The sequence below is a fragment of the Pecten maximus genome, chromosome 10 (genome assembly GCF_902652985.1).
Source record: "Pecten maximus chromosome 10, xPecMax1.1, whole genome shotgun sequence".
Lineage (NCBI taxonomy): Eukaryota > Metazoa > Mollusca > Bivalvia > Pectinida > Pectinidae > Pecten > Pecten maximus.
The window spans coordinates 31,226,081-31,248,202 of NC_047024.1; the positions used below are offsets into that span (position 1 = coordinate 31,226,081).

At 39.9% G+C, this 22,122-nt stretch overlaps 1 protein-coding gene across 5 annotated transcripts; it reads left to right on the forward strand.

The window, feature by feature from the left end:
* Window positions 1-86: 86 nt before the first annotated feature.
* On the forward strand, window positions 87-22,120 carry LOC117335568. Of its 5 annotated transcripts, none has more exons than XR_004534450.1 (14): window positions 101-232; window positions 7,143-7,359; window positions 7,445-7,589; window positions 8,614-8,664; window positions 8,959-9,125; window positions 9,967-10,084; window positions 12,712-12,810; window positions 15,074-15,167; window positions 16,530-16,610; window positions 16,953-17,038; window positions 17,832-18,051; window positions 19,970-20,109; window positions 20,577-21,586; window positions 21,819-22,120. XR_004534450.1 is itself a non-coding variant. In XM_033895646.1 (13 exons), exons 1-13 carry the CDS (start codon window positions 188-190, stop codon window positions 20,941-20,943), a joined length of 1,830 nt encoding a protein of 609 aa, XP_033751537.1. In that variant the 5' UTR covers window positions 101-187; the 3' UTR covers window positions 20,944-22,120. The 5 variants fall into 5 exon arrangements, 2 of the variants coding, with proteins under 2 accessions (XP_033751539.1, XP_033751537.1); XR_004534451.1 differs by lacking the exon at window positions 101-232 and adding an exon at window positions 1,524-1,653; XR_004534452.1 differs by lacking the exon at window positions 101-232 and adding an exon at window positions 1,694-1,826.
* Window positions 22,121-22,122: the final 2 nt, after the last annotated feature.

Sequence of the window (22,122 nt, forward strand, 5' to 3'; positions counted from 1 at the left end):
GAACTGCAGGTAAATATAACACAGGGAAGTAAAGTATGGTATTAAATCACGACAAACGAAAACAATGTTTGCCATATCTTTTAAAAATATATGCTTGCCTTTGCTCACGTCTCTGGCTTCATTGACAACCAGGTCGCCATGACAACGACTACCAACCGCACGTGTGACTTACAATATTGCAAGTCGAATGCAACACGACGGATCGTGTAACAGCACCAGCTGGCGCGGGAAGGTAATTTGATTTGTCCCGTACAAATGCGCATTGAAGGAGACCGGGAGATGCCCCTTGCTACAGGATTCTGCACTGTTTACATACCTACGGTCGACAATGTTAATTAAGAGTAAGACGACCCTTTCGAAGGTGGATCAATGACACTTGTACTCCCCATATTACCCTTCACAAAATGTTTCACAAGAAATATTTTGGATAAGCTCTCTGAATTCTATAGTATTTATTTATATACCGCTTATAAACTAGGTCGTTTTATCTAATTCAAATAATGTTCTATTGAAAAATATTTTTAATTTTTATGTAATCATCCCTTAACAAATATTTCATATGTAAAGATAACAAACCGTTTGGTCATTTCTCAAATCTTTCTCGGCACAAATGTACAGAAACACATTTAGGTCAGACTGAGCTATTGGGGTGTCCTTTTTTATGAGCGAGAGATATACCTAGTTCGAGCGCCTGTGGGGAAGGATCGTTTTCATCCGAAGATGCATTACACCTCTCTGTTAGTAAATCTCTATAAGTACCCCTTCCGCCTCCCACTCCACTAAGGTCAGTACACCTCCTAGGAACATCTACTCAGTGACCCCCTCCCCACGCCATGGTCAGCATCTCGGTGCCCCCCTCCCCCTCCCCCTCCCCATGGTCAGCATCTCAGTGCCCCACGCCCCCTTTCCACCCCATGGTCAGCATCTCAGTGCCCCATTCCCCCTTTCCACCCCATGGTCAGCATCTCAGTGCCCCATTCCCCCTTCCCACCCCATGGGCAGCATCCCAGTGCCCCCCCCCCTCCACCCCATGGTCAGTAGACCTCTCCTAGTAACATATCAGTGCCCCCTCCCCCCATGGTCAGCGTCTCAGTGACCCCCTCCCCCTTCCCATCCTATGGGCAGCATCCCAGTGCCCCCCTCCACCCTATGGTCAGTAGACCTCTCCTAGTAACATACTGTATCATTGCCCCCTCCCCCCCCCCCACCCATGGTCAGCGTCTCAGTGACCCCCTCCCCCCACCCCATTGGCAGTACACCTCCTTATAACATCTCAGTGACCCCCTCCCCCCACCCCATTGGCAGTACACCTCCTTATAACATCTCGGTGACCACCTCCCCACTTCATAGTTAACCTGTGCCCCAGTACATCCCTATCCAATACCTAACCTAACACACTAAGTTTATTGACCATTGTCATATATTTACCTTGGGTATGGAGGACTGAACAAGTTTGTTGCCTGACATGATTTGTAAAGACCATTGTGTAGGTGTACATATTGAATATTGGATCAATGCTATAAATAGAACTACTGCGTGTTGTGGTGTTAAAATACAAAAATATAGGTACCAGGTACATTATATAATAATGATATTAGCAGATACTGGTCCCGTACATTAGGATTGAGAAACCAAAATGATGAAATACAGCAGGTAGGTGTAATGTCAGCAAGTCAGTATGTTTATAAATTACTGAATATATTAAATGTAATGGGCATGAAGCTTTAATCTATGTTCTTACTCGGCTATTATATGCTCTACACCTCTGGCTGACATTGTATACAAATATTGCTGTGGCGAAGGGATATTTGAGGAATTATGGACTAGTAAGTTACTCAATAACAGATGTGATAATCAAATAGCTGATATGTACATGTATATATATTTGGCTTATTTTTTGTGGGCTGACATACTAATCTGTAGTCAGTCCTACAGCTTATTATAAAACAATAATAATGATTCTCTCGTTAGACTGACTGAGTATGTATAAGGTGTAACAGTTACATGGGTTGGCTGATGCCAGTGTTTTGTATACCAGTATGTTGAGAGGTCACTATCACCTAACTGGTCTGTTCTACCATGTAATGTGGACTGTTCTACCATGTAATGTGAACTGTTCTACCATGTAATGTGGTCTGTTCTACCATGTAATGTGGACTGTTCTACCATGTAATGTGGACTGTTCTACCATGTAATGTGGTCTGGTCTACCATGTAATGTGAACTGTTCTACCATGTAATGTGGACTGTTCTACCATGTAATGTGGTCTGTTCTACCATGGAATGTGAACTGTTCTACCATGTGATGTGGTCTGTTCTACCATGTAATGTGGTCTGTTCTACCATGTAATGTGGTCTGTTCTACCATATAATGTGGACTGTTCTACCATATAATGTGAACTGTTCTACCATGTAATGTGGACTGTTCTACCATGTAATGTGAACTGTTCTACCATGTAATGTGGTCTGTTCTACCATGTAATGTGGTCTATTCTACCATGTAATGTGGTCTGTTCTACCATGTAATATGGTCTATTCTACCATGTTATGTGGTCTATTCTACCATGTTATGTGGACTGTTCTACCATGTGATATGGACTGGTACACCATTTAATGTGGACTGTTCTACCATGTGATGTGGACTGTTCTACCATGTGATGTGGACTGTTCTACCATGTAATGTGGTCTGTTCTACCATGTAATGTGGTCTGTTCTACCATGTGATGTGGACTGTTCTACCATGTAATGTGGTCTGTTCTACCATGTGATGTTGACTGTTCTACCATGTGATGTGGTCTGTTCTACCATGTAATGTGGACTGTTCTACCATGTGATGTGGTCTGTTCTACCATGTAATGTGGACTGTTCTACCATGTGATGTGGTCTGTTCTACCATGTAATGTGGACTGTTCTACCATGTAATGTGGACTGTTCTACCATGTAATGTGGTCTGTTCTACCATGTGATGTTGACTGTTCCATCATGTAATGAGGACTGTTCTACCATGTAATGTGGTCTGTTCTACCATGTAATGTGGACTGTTCTACCATGTAATGTGGACTGTTCTACCATGTAATGTGGTCTGTTCTACCATGTGATGTTGACTGTTCTACCATGTAATCTGGTCTATTCTACCATGTAATGTGGACTGTTCTTCCATGTAATGTGAACTGTTCTACCATGTAATGTGGTCTGTTCTACCATGTAATGTGGTCTATTCTACCATGTAATGTGGACTGGTATTCCATGTAATGTGGTCTATTCTATCATGTTATGTGGTCTGTTCTACCATGTGATGTTGACTGTTCTACCATGTAATCTGGTCTATTCTACCATGTAATGTGGACTGTTCTTCCATGTAATGTGAACTGTTCTACCATGTAATGTGGTCTGTTCTACCATGTAATGTGGTCTATTCTACCATGTAATGTGAACTGTTCTACCATGTAATGTGGTCTATTCTATCATGTTATGTGGTCTATTCTACCATGTTATGTGGACTGATATTCCATGTGATGTGGACTGTTCTACCATGGAATGTGAACTGTTCTACCATGTAATATGGTCTGGTATTCCATGTGATGTGGACTGTTCTACCATGTAATGTGGACTGTTCTACCATGTAATGTGGTCTGTTCTACCATGAAATGTGGACTGTTCTATCATGTAATGTGGACTGTTCTACCATGTGATGTGGTCTATTCTATCATGTAATGTGGTCTGTTCTACCATGTAATGTGGTCTGTTCTACCATGTAATGTGGACTGTTCTACCATGTAATGTGGCCTGTTCTACCATGTAATGTGAACTGTTCTACCATGTAATGTGGTCTGTTCTACTTAAGCAATAAACTGCCTAGATGCGGCAGACCTACTGGTATAACTGCCACATGTGTCACAGACAAACTAAATGGTGCGCGCTAGCGCACCATGATTGTTTGTCTGTGACACATGTGGCAGTTATACCAGTAGGTCTGCCGCATCTAGGCAGTTTATCGCTTATATTTACGTTCTATTAATGAATCTAAAATATTAATATTAAAATCTCATGTCAATGTGACTTTACAATGTATGGCGGCCATCTTTGTTTACAGGGCAACTTCAGTTATACTCTCATAGATGAAGCTGCTTTTGGTAGGGATTTACTAGTAATATATAAGGGCATTGCCACACCAAATGTAAATATCATGTAATGTGGTCTGTTCTACCATGTAATGTGGTCTATTCTACCATGTAATGTGGTCTATTCTATCATGTTATGTGGTCTATTCTACCATGTTATGTGGCCTGTTCTACCATGTAATGTGGACTGGTACACCATTTAATGTGGACTGTTCTACCATGTAATGTGGACTGTTCTACCATGTAATGTGGACTGTTCTACCATGTAATGTGGTCTGTTCTACCATGTAATGTGGACTGTTCTACCATGTAATGTGGTCTTTTACACCAGGTAATGTGGACTGTTCTACCATGTAATGTGGACTGTTCTACCATGTAATGTGGACTGTTCTACCATGTAATGTGGACTGTTCTACCATGTAATGTGGACTGTTCTACCATGTAATGTGGTCTTTTACACCAGGTAATGTGGACTGTTCTACCATGTAATGTGGTCTGTTCTACCATGTAATGTGGTCTGTTCTACCTTGTTATGTGGTCTGTTCTACCATGTAAGGTGGACTGTTCTACCATGTAATGTGGTCTGTTCTACCATGTAATGTGAACTGTTCTACCATGTAATGTGGTCTGTTCTACCATGTAATGTGGTCTGTTCTACCATGTAATGTGGTCTGTTCTACCATGTAATGTGGACTGTTCTACCATGTAATGTGGTCTGTTCTACCATGTAATGTGAACTGTTCTACCATGTAATGTGGACTGTTCTACCATGTAATGTGGACTGTTCTACCATGTAATGTAGACTGTTCTACCATGAATTGTGAACTGTTCTACCATGTAATGTGAACTGTTCTACCATGTAATGTGGTCTGTTCTACCATGTAATGTGGACTGTTCTACCATGTAATGTGGTCTGTTCTACCATATAATGTGGACTGTTCTACCATGTAATGTGAACTGTTCTACCATGTAATGTGGACTGTTCTACCATGTAATGTGAACTGTTCTACCATGTAATGTGGTCTGTTCTACCATGTAATGTGGTCTATTCTACCATGTAATGTGGTCTGTTCTACCATGTAATCTGGTCTATTCTACCATGTTATGTGGTCTATTCTACCATGTTATGTGGACTGTTCTACCATGTGATATGGACTGGTACACCATTTAATGTGGACTGTTCTACCATGTGATGTGGACTGTTCTACCATGTAATGTGGACTGTTCTACCATGTAATGTGGTCTATTCTACCATGTAATGTGGACTGTTCTACCATGTAATGTGAACTGTTCTACCATGTAATGTGGACTGTTCTACCATGTAATGTGGACTGTTCTACCATGTAATGTGGACTGTTCTACCATGTAATGTGAACTGTTCTACCATGTAATGTGGTCTGTTCTACCATGTAATGTGGTCTATTCTACCATGTAATGTGGACTGTTCTACCATGTAATCTTGACTGTTCTACCATGTAATGTTGACTGTTCTACCATGTAATGTGGTCTATTCTACCATGTAATGTGGACTGTTCTACCATGTAATGTTGACTGTTCTACCATGTAATGTGGACTGTTCTACCATGTAATGTGGTCTGTTCTACCATGTAATGTGGTCTATTCTACCATGTAATGTTGACTGTTCTACCATGTAATGTGGTCTGTTCTACCATGTAATGTGGACTGTTCTACCATGTGATGTTGACTGTTCTACCATGTAATCTGGACTGTTCTACCATGTAATGTGGACTGTTCTACCATGTAATGTGGACTGTTCTACCATGTGATGTTGACTGTTCTACCATGTAATCTGGACTGTTCTACCATGTAATGTGAACTGTTCTACCATGTAATGTGAACTGTTCTACCATGTAATGTGGACTTTTCTACCATGTGATGTGGACTGTTCTACTGTGTAAACAGGACTGTTCTACCATGTAATCTGCAGATTACAGATGTGATATGTATTGAACAAGTATACAGATGTGATATGTATTGAACAAGTTTACATAAGATGTGATATGTATTGAACAAGTTTACAGATGTGATATGTATTGAACAAGTTTACAGATTTAGTATGTATTGAACAAGTTTACAGATGTGATATGTATTGAACAAGTATACATAAGATGTGATATGTATTGAACAAGTTACATAAGATGTGATATGTATTGAACAAGTTTACAGATGTGATATGTATTGAACAAGTTTACAGATGTGATATGTATTGAACAAGTTTACATAAGATGTGATATGTTTTGAACAAGTTACATAAGATGTGGTATGTATTGAACAAGTATACATAAGATGTGATATGTATTGAACAAGTATACATAAGATGTGGTATGTATTGAACAAGTATACATAAGATGTGATATGTATTGAACAAGTTACATAAGATGTGATATGTATTGAACAAGTTTACAGATGTGATATGTATTGAACAAGTTTACATAATATTTGATATGTTTTGAACAAGTTACATAAGATGTGGTATGTATTGAACAAGTATACAGATGTGATATGTATTGAACAAGTATACAGATGTGATATGTATTGAACAGGTATACAGATGTGATATGTATTGAACAAGTATACAGATGTGATATGTATTGAACAGGTATACAGATGTGATATGTATTGAACAAGTTACATAAGATGTGATATGTATTGAACAAGTATACAGATGTGATATGTATTGAACAAGTATACAGATGTCATCATGTGATATGTATTGAACAAGTATACAGATGTGATATGTATTGAACAAGTTTACAGATGTGATATGTATTGAACAAGTATACAGATGTGATATGTATTGAACAAGTATACAGATGTGATATGTATTGAACAAGTATACAGATGTGATATGTATTGAACAAGTATACAGATGTGATATGTATTGAACAAGTATACAGATGTGATATGTATTGAACAAGTATACATAAGAGGTGGTGTGTATGGATCAAGTTTACATTATGTATTGAACAAGTTTACAAAAGATGTGGTATATATTTTTCAGGTCTACATGAGGATGTTTATCAGTTGTGGGCTGGTGTCTATCCTGTTGACATGTACTTGTGGTCAGTTAGAATGGCAACAGATTGCCAGCCCCAGTCTGACTCCGGAACCTCGTAGAGATGCTGGTCTGGGCTATGACGCCACCAGAAATCAACTGGTCCTGTTTGGAGGCAGACCATGGTCTGACAACGATACGTGGATATTTGACATAAGTGCAGGTAAGGTGAAAATATTTCCCAATTTTCTCTGAGAATCAAATGAGGAGATGTAGCTCCTTTAAACTTTGGATGTTTTTCATCACAGGGACATGGAGATCTGTAAATACAGCAGTTCAGCCAGCGTCTCGGTTCAGCTTTGTGAGTGGACTACAGGGCGACTATTTCTACATCGCTATGGGAGAGGGCCTCAACCGACAGTTTTACAATGATATATGGCACTTCAGTCTGGTGTAGGTATATAGTAAGGGATGCTGAATTTGTGATTTCATAGATTGGAATTAGTAAATCAATAAATGAATTAATCATATCAGTAATTCAAATTCAGGATATGTTTCTATAATTCGAATTATTGATTTCAATAAAAACTTATTTAATGATATCATTAATTCATATTATTGATATCATTAATTCATATTATTGATATCATTTATTTATATCACTAATTCGAATTAACGATATCACTCATATGATTTATTGATATCAATAATTCCAGGAATAAGTGATATCATTAATTGGAGATAGTGATATCACATTTTGCAGATAAAGACTAAAATAATGTGTGAAATTCCTGTAGGTATTAGTACTTCACGTCATGATTGGATAACTTCAGGTCGAGTCATCTAAGTCTTGTCTGTTCTTTGCTTCGATGTCATTTTGATGTACTTACAGTCAGAGAGTGATAAAAGAGCCTAGTTTAGGTACAAATATTTGGATGCAATAAACTTACAACAGTAAACAATAATGAACAATAGAATGCAAGTCCCTGTTTCTGAGCACAAATATGATAACTGGTTACCAGACGTCATATTACCATAGACTTTGTTAGTTAGAGCTTTCTCTGGCCCTGACACCAGATTTGGATATTTTGACACATACTTTAAATTGTGAATTCAAATCATTTGCGATTATTTTTAAGAAAATAAGACATTTGGATAGCGACCAAGCTATAGGTTATCAATATAGGAGTCATAGGTATCCATGACTAATAGCTCATCATTTGTGAAATCGAAGTCATTTCTAGATCAGCGTTTGTGAAATAATTTATTCGGGAATATCTCTGGAAAGGTAAGTTCGAGAAATAAAGTATTTGTAAGATTTAAGTGACTTACAGTAGATGTCTGCTGTAGGGCCAGAGTGCAACCAGACATATTTCTGTCAAAATGTCCAAGTCTGGTGTCAGGGTCAGAGGAAGCTTGGGCTAACACTTCAATGTTGTATATTTGACAAGAATAATCAAGTTGTGCTAATTTCCAGAACAGAGACTTGGGAGGAATTGCCAGCTCAGAAGAGACCATCTCACCTCAGGTAGGTTAGGCCTATAATTGTGACAGTAAGAACTTTTGTTGTTTTGTTTTGTTTGATATTTCTTAAGATCTTTTCTTTCGTTCTGCTTAAAAAAAAACTTCACTAAAGAGCTATATATCAATTATTAAACAATGAGATCCACTGTTAGTAAGACAATTGAATTTGTGCCATATTTCATAATTACCTGAAAATGATATCTCTTATAATCTAACAGTTATAATTGGTAGAATAGCGAGGAAATATCAACAGTAATTGAATCAATAAATTAATGTTGGAACTGGTTGTCTGTTACAGTGCGAGTCAGTGGGATGAGAGCATGGGCCCCAGACCAGAGGCGCGGTACGGTGCTGCAGGGGGCATCCATTCTCTTGGCTCGAGTCTGTTTGTTAACCAGGGATTCTCAACTCGGCGATACTTTGATACTTATTCCTACAATGTCTTAAATCAAAGCTGGTCTGCAGGTAAGGTCACCTGAGGCAGAAGTGCAGGTTTGAACTGAATACAAGTCCAATTTTCAGGATGTACACATTGTTTTTAAATTTTCAGGACAGAATATTGTTCCTTGTCTGCATCAATTAATTACCCTTTCTTGATCAGAGAGTCCAATTGAGGTATTTAAAAATATCTAGTGTCTATATATTTGATTGGCTGGTAGGTATACAAGGATATCTAGTGAGTATATTTGGTTGGCTGGGAGGTACATGAGGATATCTAGTGTCTACATTTGATTGGTTGGGAGATAAATGACAAGATCTACTTTCTTTACATCTGATTGGTTGGGAGGTGAAGTCATGACCTAGTATCTACATTTGATTGGGTATAGGAGGTAATTAAATGACAAGATCTAGTGTCTTGATTTAATTGGCTGTGAGGTACAGTCACTCAGTATATGTGAGTATCTAGTGTCTGCATTTGATTTGCTGGTATGTATGTTAGAATATCTAGTGTCTATATTTGATTTGATTGGCTGGTTTGTATAAGAAAACCGAGTGTGTATATTTGATTTGCTAGTGGATATATGAGAATATCTAGTATCTATAATTGATTGGCTGGGAGGTATATGAGAATATCTACTGTCTACATTATATTTGATTTGCTGGTATGTATGTGAGAATATCTAGTGTCTATATTTGATTGGCTGGTTGGTATATGAGAATATCTACTGTCTATATTTGATTGGCTGGGAGGTATATGAGAATACCTAGTGTCTATATTTGATTGGCTGGGAGGTATATGAGAATACCTAGTGTCTATATTTGATTGGCTGGGAGGTATATGACCATATCTACTGTATCTCCACAGAATATTGTTCAGACTCTACCTGTAACCCGTACAACCCCAGCTATCCCCATGCCAGGTGTCTACATGCCGGGGCCATGGTTTCACCTCATGAGTTTGTCATGTTTGGAGGGTGTATGAGGTGAGTGCTTCATTAAAATATATTCAAAAATTTTTATGTGAAATGATGCTTCATCCTAGAAAAGACAATATGATTTTTTTTTAAATTTATTTAAAAAACAATGATGGTGACAATTATATATACTATGTAGATGAAATAGTATTTTCCACTCACGTATGATTGTTACTCATTACTGTATTGATCTGGCAATAAGCCCATGCCTGGTGATAAACCCATGCCATGTGATAGGCCCATGTCTGGTGATAAGCCCATGTCTTGTGATAGGCCCATGTCTGGTGATAAACTCATGCCTTGTGATAGGCCCATGTCTGGTGATAAACTCATGCCTTGTGATAGGCCCATGTCTGGTGATAAACTCATGCCTTGTGATAGGCCAATGTCTGGTGATAAACCCATGCCATGTGATAGGCCCATGTCTGGTGATAAACTCATGCCTTGTGATAGGCCCATGTCTGGTGATAAACTCATGCCTTGTGATAGGCCCATGTCTGGTGCCATCATAAAGCTATGTCATGTGATAAGCCCATGTCTGGTGATAAGTCCATGTCTTATGATAGGCCCATGTCTGGTGATAAACCCATGCCATGTGATAGGCCCATGTCTGGTGATAAACCCATGCCATGTGATAGGCCCATGTCTGGTGATAAGTCCATGTCGTGTGATAGGCCCATGTCTGGTGATAAAGCCATGCCTTGTGATAGGCCCTTGTCTGGTGATAAACCCATGCCTTGTGATAGGCCCATGTCTGGTGATAAACCCATGCCCTTGTGATAGGCCCATGTCTGGTGATAAACCCATGTCTTGTGATAGGCCTATGTCTGGTGATAAGTCCATGCCCTTGTGATAGGCCCATGTCTGGTGATAAACTCATGCCCTTGTGATAGGCCTATGTCTGGTGATAAGTCCATGCCCTTGTGATAGGCCCATGTCTGGTAATAAACCCATGCCTTGTGATAGGCCCATGTCTGGTGAAAAACCCATGCCTTGTGATAGGCCCATGTCTGGTGATAAACCCATGCCTTGTGATAGGTCCATGTCTGGTTATAAACCCATGCCCTTGTGATAGGCCTATGTCTGATGATAAACCCATGCCCTTGTGATAGGCCCATGTCTGGTGATAAACTCATGCCTTGTGATAGGCCCATGTCTGGTGATAAACCCATGCCTTGTGATAGGCCCATGTCTGGTGATAAACCCATGCCTTGTGATAGGTCCATGTCTGGTGATAAACCCATGCCCTTGTGATAGGCCCATGTCTGGTGATAAACTCATGCCTTGTGATAGGCCCATGTCTGGTGATAAACCCATGCCTTGTGATAGGTCCATGTCTGGTGATAAACCCATTTCTTGTGATAGGCCCATGTCTGGTGATAAACCCATGCCTTGTGATAGGCCTATGTCTGGTGATAAACCCATGCCTTGTGATAGGCCTATGTCTGGTGATAAGTCCATGTCTTGTGATAGGCCTATGTCTGGTAATAAAGCCATGCCTTGTGATAGGCCCATGTCTGGTGATAAACCCATGCCTTGTGATAGGCCTATGTCTGGTGATAAGTCCATGTCTTGTGATAGGCCTATGTCTGGTAATAAAGCCATGCCTTGTGATAGGCCCATGTCTGGTGATAAACCCATGCCTTGTGATAGGCCTATGTCTGGTGATAAACCCATGCCTTGTGATAGGCCTATGTCTGGTGATAAACCCATGCCATGTGATAGGCCCATGTCTGGTGATAAGTCCATGCCTTGTGATAGACCCATGTCTGGTGATAAACCCATGCCTTGTGATAGGCCAATGTCTGGTGATAAACTCATGCCTTGTGATAGGCCAATGTCTGGTGATAAACCTATGTCTGGTGATAAACCCATTTCTTGTGATAGGCCCATTTCTTGTGATAGGCCCATGCCTTGTGATAGGCCCATGTCTGGTGATAAACCCATTTCTTGTGATAGGCCTATGTCTGGTGATAAACCCATGCCTTGTGATAGGCCTATGTCTGGTGATAAACTCATGCCCTTGTGATAGGCCTATGTCTGGTGATAAACCCATGCCTTGTGATAGGCCAATGTCTGGTGATTAACTCATGCCCTTGTGATAGGCCCTTGTCTTGTAAAAATACTAACAAATACTTTTTCAAGCTCACTTCCTTGATAGCTTTAAGTCAAAATTGATGTATTTGCTGTATTTTATAGATTCTCTGATTATAGCAGAAAATGTTTAAATTGCGTTGATCAGTCCATTCAAAATGACACTGTCAAGTAATGTACATCACAAAGTGATGACGTCATGAATTATGTAACTCATGATTCCCGCACATTTTGACACTATTAATATTTCGATGTTTTTCATTTTGTTTTGAAGTACAAGTGTATATAAAATGCAATAAAAAGACAATTGAATGGTTTCCCATTTCATATAACATATATTTTACTTGTTTGACAGAGTATTTCGTTATTTTTCACTGGTGCTTTGCTCTCATGAAAATATATCGATATTCTGTCATACTCGTGAAATATATGTTATATTCAACGGGAAATCATTCAATATCCTCTATATAGTGTATGTATAAAACTGTTGGTGTACTGCTACCATATCATATATATATACTTATCATTGTTACTTGTTTCAGCGGAGGGTTAACAGGGGGCCCTTGTCCCTCTGGAGACACCTGGATCTACAACAGTCAGACCGACAGTTGGACACAGATAGATGGCTGCCCCTCCCCAAGGTCATTAACCTATTTCTAAATAACCTAGAAATATGTTATAGTTTTATGTTACAGCACATTCTCAAGGTCATTTACCTGTGACTAAGATAGCATGGTAGTTTTATCTATAGAAATGTACTGACAGTTTGTATGTGAACAGCACATCCTTAAGGTCTTTTGCCTGTAACTAAAATAGCAGGGTAGTTTTGTCTGTAGAACTGTTATAGTTTGTATGTAACAACAATACTCATTGGTGGATAGTATTATATTTTACATCTGAGAACAACAATCAAAACCCTATAGAGTCAAACAAAGTAGGACATGAACATCATAACATATCAATAGTGTGTCAGATGTTCTACACCGTGTCAGTATACACGGCTAATTAATAGGTATTTAGGGTAGTTTAGAAAAAATACAAGAAAAGAAAAACAACCAAACAGACAAAAATGGTCTATATTTTTATGACATGATTGTCATACTATTCAAGTTGTAAGTTTTTTGTACAATCTTGTGTCATATGACTTATTGGGGCATCATAAAAATCATTATAAATAAGTCATATACCTAATAATAGGATAATATTATGTCACAGTGGGAATCATGGATATACGAACTGAGCTCACTGCCACAAAATCAGGATTTCCGCAATTTTTCTTCATATTTTTAGGTCATCTGACCCGAAGGGTCACGATGACCTATAGCCATCGTGCTTCGTCCGTCGTCGTCCACCGTGCGCCATCCGCCGTGCGCCGTCCGTAAACTTTTCACATTTCAATCTTCTTCTCAAGTTCCACCAGTGCTGTTGGGCTGAAACTTGCCTGAAATGATCCTGAGATGATCCCGACCAAGTGTTGTTATTTTTCGGGTTGGTCCGAAATCCAAGATGGCCGCCATCTTGAAAAACACATTTTAAACTTCTTCTCAAGTTCCACCAGTGCTGTTGGGCTGAAACTGGCCTGAAATGATCCTGATATGATCCCGACAAAGTGTTGTTATTTTCCGGGTCGGTCCAAAATCCAAGATGGCCACCATAGCCACCATCTTGAAAAACACATTTTAAACTTCTCAAGTTCCACCAGTGCTATTGAGCTGAAACTTGCCTGAAATGATCCTGAGATGATCCCCACCAAGTGTTGTTACTTTACGGATCGGTCCGAAATCCAAGATGGCCGCCATAGCCGCCATCTTGAAAAACACATTTTAAACTTCTTCTCAAGTTCATCCAGTGCTGTTGGGCTGAAACTTGCCTGAAATTATCCTGATATGATCCCGACCAAGTGTTGTTATTTTTCGGGTCGGTCCGAAATCCAAGATGGCCGCCATAACCACCATCTTGAAAAACACATTTTAAACTTCTTCTCAAGTTCCACCAGTACTGTTTGGCTGAAACTTGCCTGAAATGTTCCTGAGATGAGTCCGACCAAGTGTTGTTATTTTTTGGATTGGTCTGAAATCCAAGATGGCCGCCATGTCCGCCATCTTGAAAAACACATTTTAAACTTCTTCTCCAGTTCCATTGGTGCCATTGAGCTGGAAATGGGTGAGGATGTCGAGGAAGGCGAGCCAATATAGTGTTGTTATTTTTTTGGCCTCGTAAAAACTTTGACATGGCAGCAATGGCGGCCATTTTGTAACATGATTGTGCAATCATGGTTTTCCTGAACAACACCTATTTCAAACTTCTTCTGAAATTCCACCGGTGGGATTCAGCTGTAACTTACCAGAAATGATCCTGAGATGGTCCTTACCAAGTGTTGTTATTTATCGGGTCGGTCAGAAATCCAAGATGGCCACCATGGCAGCCATCTTGAAAAACACATTTTAAACTTCTTCTCCAGTTCCACTGGTGCCATTGAGCTGGAAATTGGTGAGGATGTTAAGGAAGGAGGGCCAACAAAGTGTTGTTATTTTTTCGGCCTCGTAAAAACTTTGACATGGCAGCAATGGCGGCCATTTTGTAACATCATTGCGCAATCATGGTTTTCCTGAACAACACCTATTTCAACCTTCTTCTCAAATTCCACCGGTGGGATTCAGCTCTAACTTACCAGATATTATCCTTAGATGGTCCAGACCAAGTGTTGTTATTTATTGGGTCGGTCAGAAATCCAAGATGGCCACCATGGCCAACAGTGCCACTATATACTTGCTAGAGAGAATACATACTACAATAATATAAGGGTTTTAATTTAGAGTCGTATGACCGTTAAGGCCCCTGGGCCTCTTGTTATGATTTGAGATAAGAGACAGAAACTCATGTTAGGTTTTACATATATTATAGAGTATATTCAACGATGGCCATGGTTCCTAGCTCCGGTGGAAAACGCAGGTTGGTGCTCTATGGAGGGAAGGAGGAGCTCCGTCAAGTCCTCTCAGTGAGTGAATGATGCATTCTGGGAATGAAACTGAAATTCTAATAATTGCCAGTGCTCGGCGTCATACACTTTGCTGATTTTTAGATCACCTGGTCCCAAGGACCAAGGTGAACTCAGCCATTCCGTGGCGTCCGTCGTCCGACGGTCAACAATTGACTTCCTCTTCATAACCGCTGCTTGCAATTGAACAAAATTTGACTGCAGGTAGCATCATTATGGGGTGGGGATCAGAAATTGTACAAATGGTAGGGCTGATCCCCCTGGGGACTGAGGGGCAAGGCCAAAATATGGGGTAAGGACACAAATTTGTACAAATGGTGAGGCTGATCCCTCTTGGGGGCGTGAGGGGTGGGGCCATAAGGGGTCAATTTGGCTAAATTGATATAAACAACTTCTTCACTGAAACTAAGCAATGGATATTACTCATAGTTGTCTGGTATCATCGTTTGGGGTATATCTATAGGGATTCAAAACTTCAAAACTTCAAATGGTATGGCTGACCCCTCTGGGGGCCTAAGGGGCAGGGCCAAAACGGATCCATTTGGCAATATTGATATTAATGACTTCTTATCTGGGACTAAGCAATGTATAACATTGATATTTCAGTGGTAACATCCCTGGAAGGTTGGGATTCAAATTTTGCAAATAATAGGGCTGACTCCATAAAGGACTTATAGTTTCTTTATATACAATCATGTTGAATCTTGACTTTGTTTCTGGGTTATATCTTTGAAGCAGTTGAGATCCCCACAACATAATCATATATCAACAAATAAAGTTATTAGCAAATGGAACATAAACATTATTTTAATGTTTGCTCAAATAAACCAGATGAGCGATACAGGCCCTCTGGGCCTCTTGTGTAATTATCTCAACTGCTGAGACACCCTCATGTTAAGTTGGAGTCAAGTATATTGGAGGGATATTTCATTTAACATGCACACTATTTACACGTTTCGTGTATATGTGCAGCATTCACTATTGTTGCTCTTAATAACAATGAGTTGAAAATTCTATTTAGAGCAAGCAATTTAGCTAAATGCACTTAATATATATATATATGAAATATATGTATCTCCATAGTTTTACATTGTAAATTAACTCATATTCAATCCAGACATGCGGGTACAGTGACTTCATAATATGGCATATGTATGTGGTAAATTTTATCTTATAGCTATTTTTGACATGTTCATATCATCATCAATTGTCTATATTATTTTCGGTCATGTTTTATACATGTGTCTAATCCCATTTGTGTTTTGACAAATAAAATATGTTTAAATCAAATTTAAATGAATCGGCCTGTGTGCTTTTGAGGGATGGATATTCTAACAGACCAGCCTTTGTCTTGTGTTTCAGACCACAGTTTCTGAGGCTGATGAAGTGTCAGTTTTAGACCCAGATGGTCTAGTATGGTATCGACAAAAAGCCAAGTATTCAGTAAGTTTCATGTATATGCTCACTGGTTTCTGTAGACTTACTTACTGTTTTAAATAAAAGTCATTTTCAATGTACTACTTAATACACATTGTAATATAGAACTATACTGGAATTCATCAGTTATTGGTTCAAACCCATTCAGGGGTAGTAACAGTTTAATTTATATTAAAAATTCAAAAATGTGTAAAATTTATAAATGTAGAGAGAGGGGGGGGGGGGGGGGGGGGGGGGGGGGTCATGAGCACTGTGTATTAATATCAGCTAAAACACAATAACTATGACATCACAACCTTTGTGTTATGTAATCTTTAACAAATTATCTCTTTAAATATCCCGTTTCAGACTTCTCCTCCTGGAAAGCGTTTGTCTGCGTCCATGGCGACAGCTACTTCAGGTGTTTACATGTTTGGAGGTGCAATACTAGAATCGTAAGTTTTACCTGGAACTTATACATGTAGTTGTTACACGGGGAACTTTGGTTTACATCTTTACTTCAACCATGAAAGGCTGGTCATTTATATTTGTTTATGAATGGAACCATGTTAATCTGGACACTGACTTGTGTTAAACTGAACCTTGTTAATCTGGACACTGACATGTGTTAAACTGAACCATGTTAATCTGGACACTGACATGTGTTAAACTGAACCATGTTAATCTGGACACTGACATGTGTTAAACTGAACCTTGTTAATCTGGACACTGACATGTGTTAAACTGAACCATGTTAATCTGGACACTGACATGTGTTAAACTGAACCATGTTAATCTGGACACTAACTTGTATGAAGTGGAACCTTCTTAATCTGGACATCAACTTGTGTAAAGCCAATCCTTGTAAATCTGGACACTGATTGTGTTAAACTAAACCTTGGTAATCTTGACAGTGGATTGTGTTAAGTGGAACCTTGTTAATCTGGACACTGACTTATATAAAGTTGAATCTTTTAAATCTTGACAGTGGACACTGACTTGTATGAAGCAGAATCTTCTTAATCATGACTCTTGACTTGTGTTAAGTGGAATTTTTATAAGCTAGACATGACTTGTGTTAAGTGGAACCTTGTTAATCTGGACTGACTTGTGTTAATTGGAACCTCGTTCATCTGGATATGACTTGTGTAAAATGGAACTTAAGCTTGTTAGTCAGGACACAGACTTGTGTGAATCAAAATTTAAATACTCTAGATCTTTCATGCCTGATTTTAACTTCTGATTCAGAGGGGATGTCGCCAATGACCTCTGGCTGCTAAGCGGCACTGCTATGGATACTGAATCAGCTGTTATGCTTTCCTGTACCAAGCACTTTGCTAATTGGATCCTTCTTCATGGTATCTTCATGACGTTTGCCTGGGGTGGTTTCCTTACTTGGGGAGCCTTGATTGCTCGATATTTCAATGGCAAAGGCAAACTTTGGTTTATTTTCCACGTGTCATTTCAGGTAATTCAAATTTTCATTTGCTTACTTACCTACCGGTATGTAGAAGTACAAAAGTACAATTTTATGGCCATGGATTTTGTACACTTTTGTATCTTTAAAATACAGTATTAACACAAGGGAAGAATCCCAGGGGAGAGGTGTACATCAGAATACCAGGGGGAGACGTGTACATCAGAATGTCAGGGGGAGACGTGTACATCATAATGTCAGGGGGAGAGGTGTACATCATAATGTCAGGGGGAGAGGTGTACATCAGAATGTCAGGGGGAGAGGTGTACATCAGAATGTCGGGGGGAGAGGTGTACATCAGAATGTCGGGGGGAGTGTTGTACATCAGAATGTCAGGGGAGAGGTGTACATCAGAATGTCGGGGGAGAGGTGTACATCAGAATGTCAGGGGGAGAGCTGTACATCAGAATGTCAGGGGGAGAGCTGTACATCAGAATACCAGGGGGAGAGGTGTACATCAGAATGTCAGGGGGAGAGGTGTACATCATGTCAGGGGGAGAGGTGTACATCAGAATGTCGGGGGGAGAGGTGTACATCAGAATGTCAGGGGGAGAGGTGTACATCAGAATGTCGGGGGGAGAGGTGTACATCAGAATACCAGGGGGAGAGGTGTACATCAGAATGTCGGGGGAGAGGTGTACATCAGAATACCAGGGGGAGAGGTGTACATCAGAATGTCAGGGGGAGAGGTGTACATCAGAATGTCAGGGGGAGAGGTGTACATCAGAATGTCAGGGGGAGAGGTGTACATCAGAATGTCAGGGGAGAGGTGTACATCAGAATGTCAGGGGGAGAGGTGTACATCAGAATGTCAGGGGGAGAGGTGTACATCAGAATGTCAGGGGGACAGGTGTACATCAGAATGTCAGGGGGAGAGGTGTACATCAGAATGTCAGGGAGAGAGATGTACATCAGAATGTCAGGGGGAGAGATGTGTGTACATCAGAATGTCAGGGAGAGAGATGTACATCAGAATGTCAGGGGGAGAGGTGTACATCAGAATGTCAGGGGGAGAGGTGTACATCATGTCAGGGAGAGAGATGTACATCAGAATGTCGGGGGAGAGGTGTACATCAGAATGTCGGGGGGAGTGGTGTACATCAGAATGTCGGGGGAGAGGTGTACATCAGAATGTCGGGGGAGAGGTGTACATGAGAATGTCAGGGGGAGAGATGTACATGAGAATGTCAGGGGGAGAGGTGTACATCAGAATGTCAGGGGGAGAGGTGTACATCAGAATGTCAGGGGGAGAGGTGTACATCATAATGTCAGGGGGAGAGGTGTACATCAGAATACCAGGGGGAGAGGTGTACATCATAATGTCAGGGGGAGAGGTGTACATCAGAATGTCAGGGGGAGAGGTGTACATCAGAATGTCAGGGGGAGAGGTGTACATCAGAATGTCAGGGGGAGAGGTGTACATCAGAATACCAGGGGGAGAGGTGTACATCATAATGTCAGGGGGAGGTGTACATCAGAATGTCAGGGGGAGAGGTGTACATCAGAATGTCAGGGGGAGAGGTGTACATCAGAATACCAGGGGGAGAGGTGTACATCAGAATGTCAGGGGGAGAGATGTACATCAGAATGTCAGGGGGAGAGGTGTACATCATAATGTCAGGGGGAGAGGTGTACATAATGTCAGGGGGAGAGGTGTACATCAGAATGTCAGGGGGAGGTGTGTGTACATCGGAATACATGTACCAGGGAGAGGTGTGTGTACATCAGAATATTGGGTGATAATGTACATTGTATATTGATACAATCAGCATTATAAGTACCAAGGAACAAAGATGATAAATTAGACTGACAAGTTATCAGATAATAAAGATTCAATCACATTACCATTATATAAATGTAGGATTACAGTGCAGTAAAAGTAATATGTTTGTCATGTCTGTTCTGACAGGTGATAGGTCTTATCCTGGCTATAGTGGGTACCGTGTTTGCTGTCCTTTCTGTCCAGTCTAAACACTTCATGTTTGCCCATGGAGCCATAGGTCTGGTGGTAATGATACTTGGCCTTCTCCAGCCGTTCAATGCGTGTTTGTTAGTATTTCCTACACAATAACATTATAAAGTTGATGATCTCCTGTTTACCTTACATCTTTTAAATATTTTTCCTACATAAAATATATTGCCATTTGACTTTCAAATTAAAAAGTTATTTCTTCGTGACTCAGGACAACTTAACTACTGTATTTATCTGTAAATAAGTCCCTACTCACCAGTAAACCTTTTTCTTTAATTGTACAGGATTTGTCATTGATCTTAAACAGTAAGCTTACATTGATTCACAGTAATTAAGCCCTCCTCAAACTTTAAAGCTAAACTTTGACACTAAGGGAGAGGGATTATTTGAGGATAAATACAGTTGGTAGAATTTTTTAAAGTGAAAATCATATAATGTCCAAATATTTTACCAAAAAATCAGCAATTCATTCAGGTTGAAACAGTTTTACGGGTCAATAATTCAACGATTATAATAAAACAAAAATTGATGATTTTTTTTGCAGTCGAGGCAAAAGACCCGAAATAGGAGAAAAGAGAACTTTGCGGCGTAAGATTTGGGAACTTATTCATCATTTTAGTGGTCGTATTGCTGTTGTGTTGGCCCTCGTGAACATTAGTCTGGGCGTATTTTTCGCTGTAGTAAGGACCCCTGTCTGGGCTCTCTGGTATGCCTACTTTGCTTTGATACTCATACTGATTGTGATTGCTGAGATTGTCCGTGGGTTCACCAAGGAGGGACGCATTCACGCTCAAGTGCCCCCTACAAACCAAACATCTCACGGGGAGAATTATCAAGTTCCTGCAGAGCCAAATGGTACGACAAATTATACAAATCCAGAATTCAATTCTGACCTCCCTAAAAAAACATAATTTGTTATTGTGTGGTATCAGTCAAATTTCAGAAATGGATGTGTGCATAATACGTACAATTTGTACATGTATAGACAATATGTTCAGTGTGTGTAACGATGGGGGAGGTACAGGGGGGAGGTATAAAGCTTGATGGATTGTGAAGATGTTAAAGTTGATCTTATCTATCATTATAGTCATTGCACAATTGTACTAGATTTATCACTTCATAATATTCAGATTAGGTTATTTTGTATTATAGTGAATCCTGTTTATTACAAATGCTCAGAGGACCTAAAAAAATGGCTGTCCACAATAAATCGTGTTTATCACAAACACTCCACGGACCCGATATCCTCGATACTCCAGCAGTTACATTCACTTTCCATCTCTGGAATAAGTCATAACAAAATCAAAGGCGAAGCCAGCACCACCTTGTGGATAAAACAAAGAGACTATACGACTTTGACTGTTAGATGATATCAAATGAATCTCCAGGTCACCGTTAAATTGACTGGGTTTGAACGCAGTTCTTAACTCCTTTATAATTTTCAAAAGATAATACATCAGATTACTGATGGGTCCAGCTGTTGTTCATGCCACCAATCAAAAAGCTAGCTCTTAGTTATTTATGTCTTTAATTTTGGCATGACATACTCCAGAGGTGCTTTGGTTTGTTTTTGTTTAACGTCCTATTAACAGCCAGGGTCATTTAAGGACGTGCCAGGTTTTGGAGGTGGAGGAAAGCTGGAGTACCCGGAGAAAAACCACCGGCCTATGGTCAGTACCTGGCAACTGCCCCACGTAGGTATCAAACTCGCAACCCAGAGGTGGAGGGCTAGTGTTAAAGTGTCGGGACACCTTAACCACTCGGCCACTGCGGCCCCTAACCAGAGGTGCAGAGTGAGATCGAAAGTAAGTTGAGTGCCCCCTAGATTACCGAGGATGAGGACCTGAGAAATAGGTTGTCTACAGTATATCAATGTTTCTGACAAACCCTTGTGTTCTTAGAGAAGATTTTCTGTAGAAAACCTTTGTTATTGAGTTTGAAGTTATAGTGAGTATTTTCCTTAAAAGAGGAGACACATAGTTTTGTTATAAACTTTCTGAGTATTGATTGTGTTCAGAGTAAACAAGTTATATCATACATTTAAACTTGTACAACAGTTGAGAGAAAATAAAATATACTCAAACTAAATC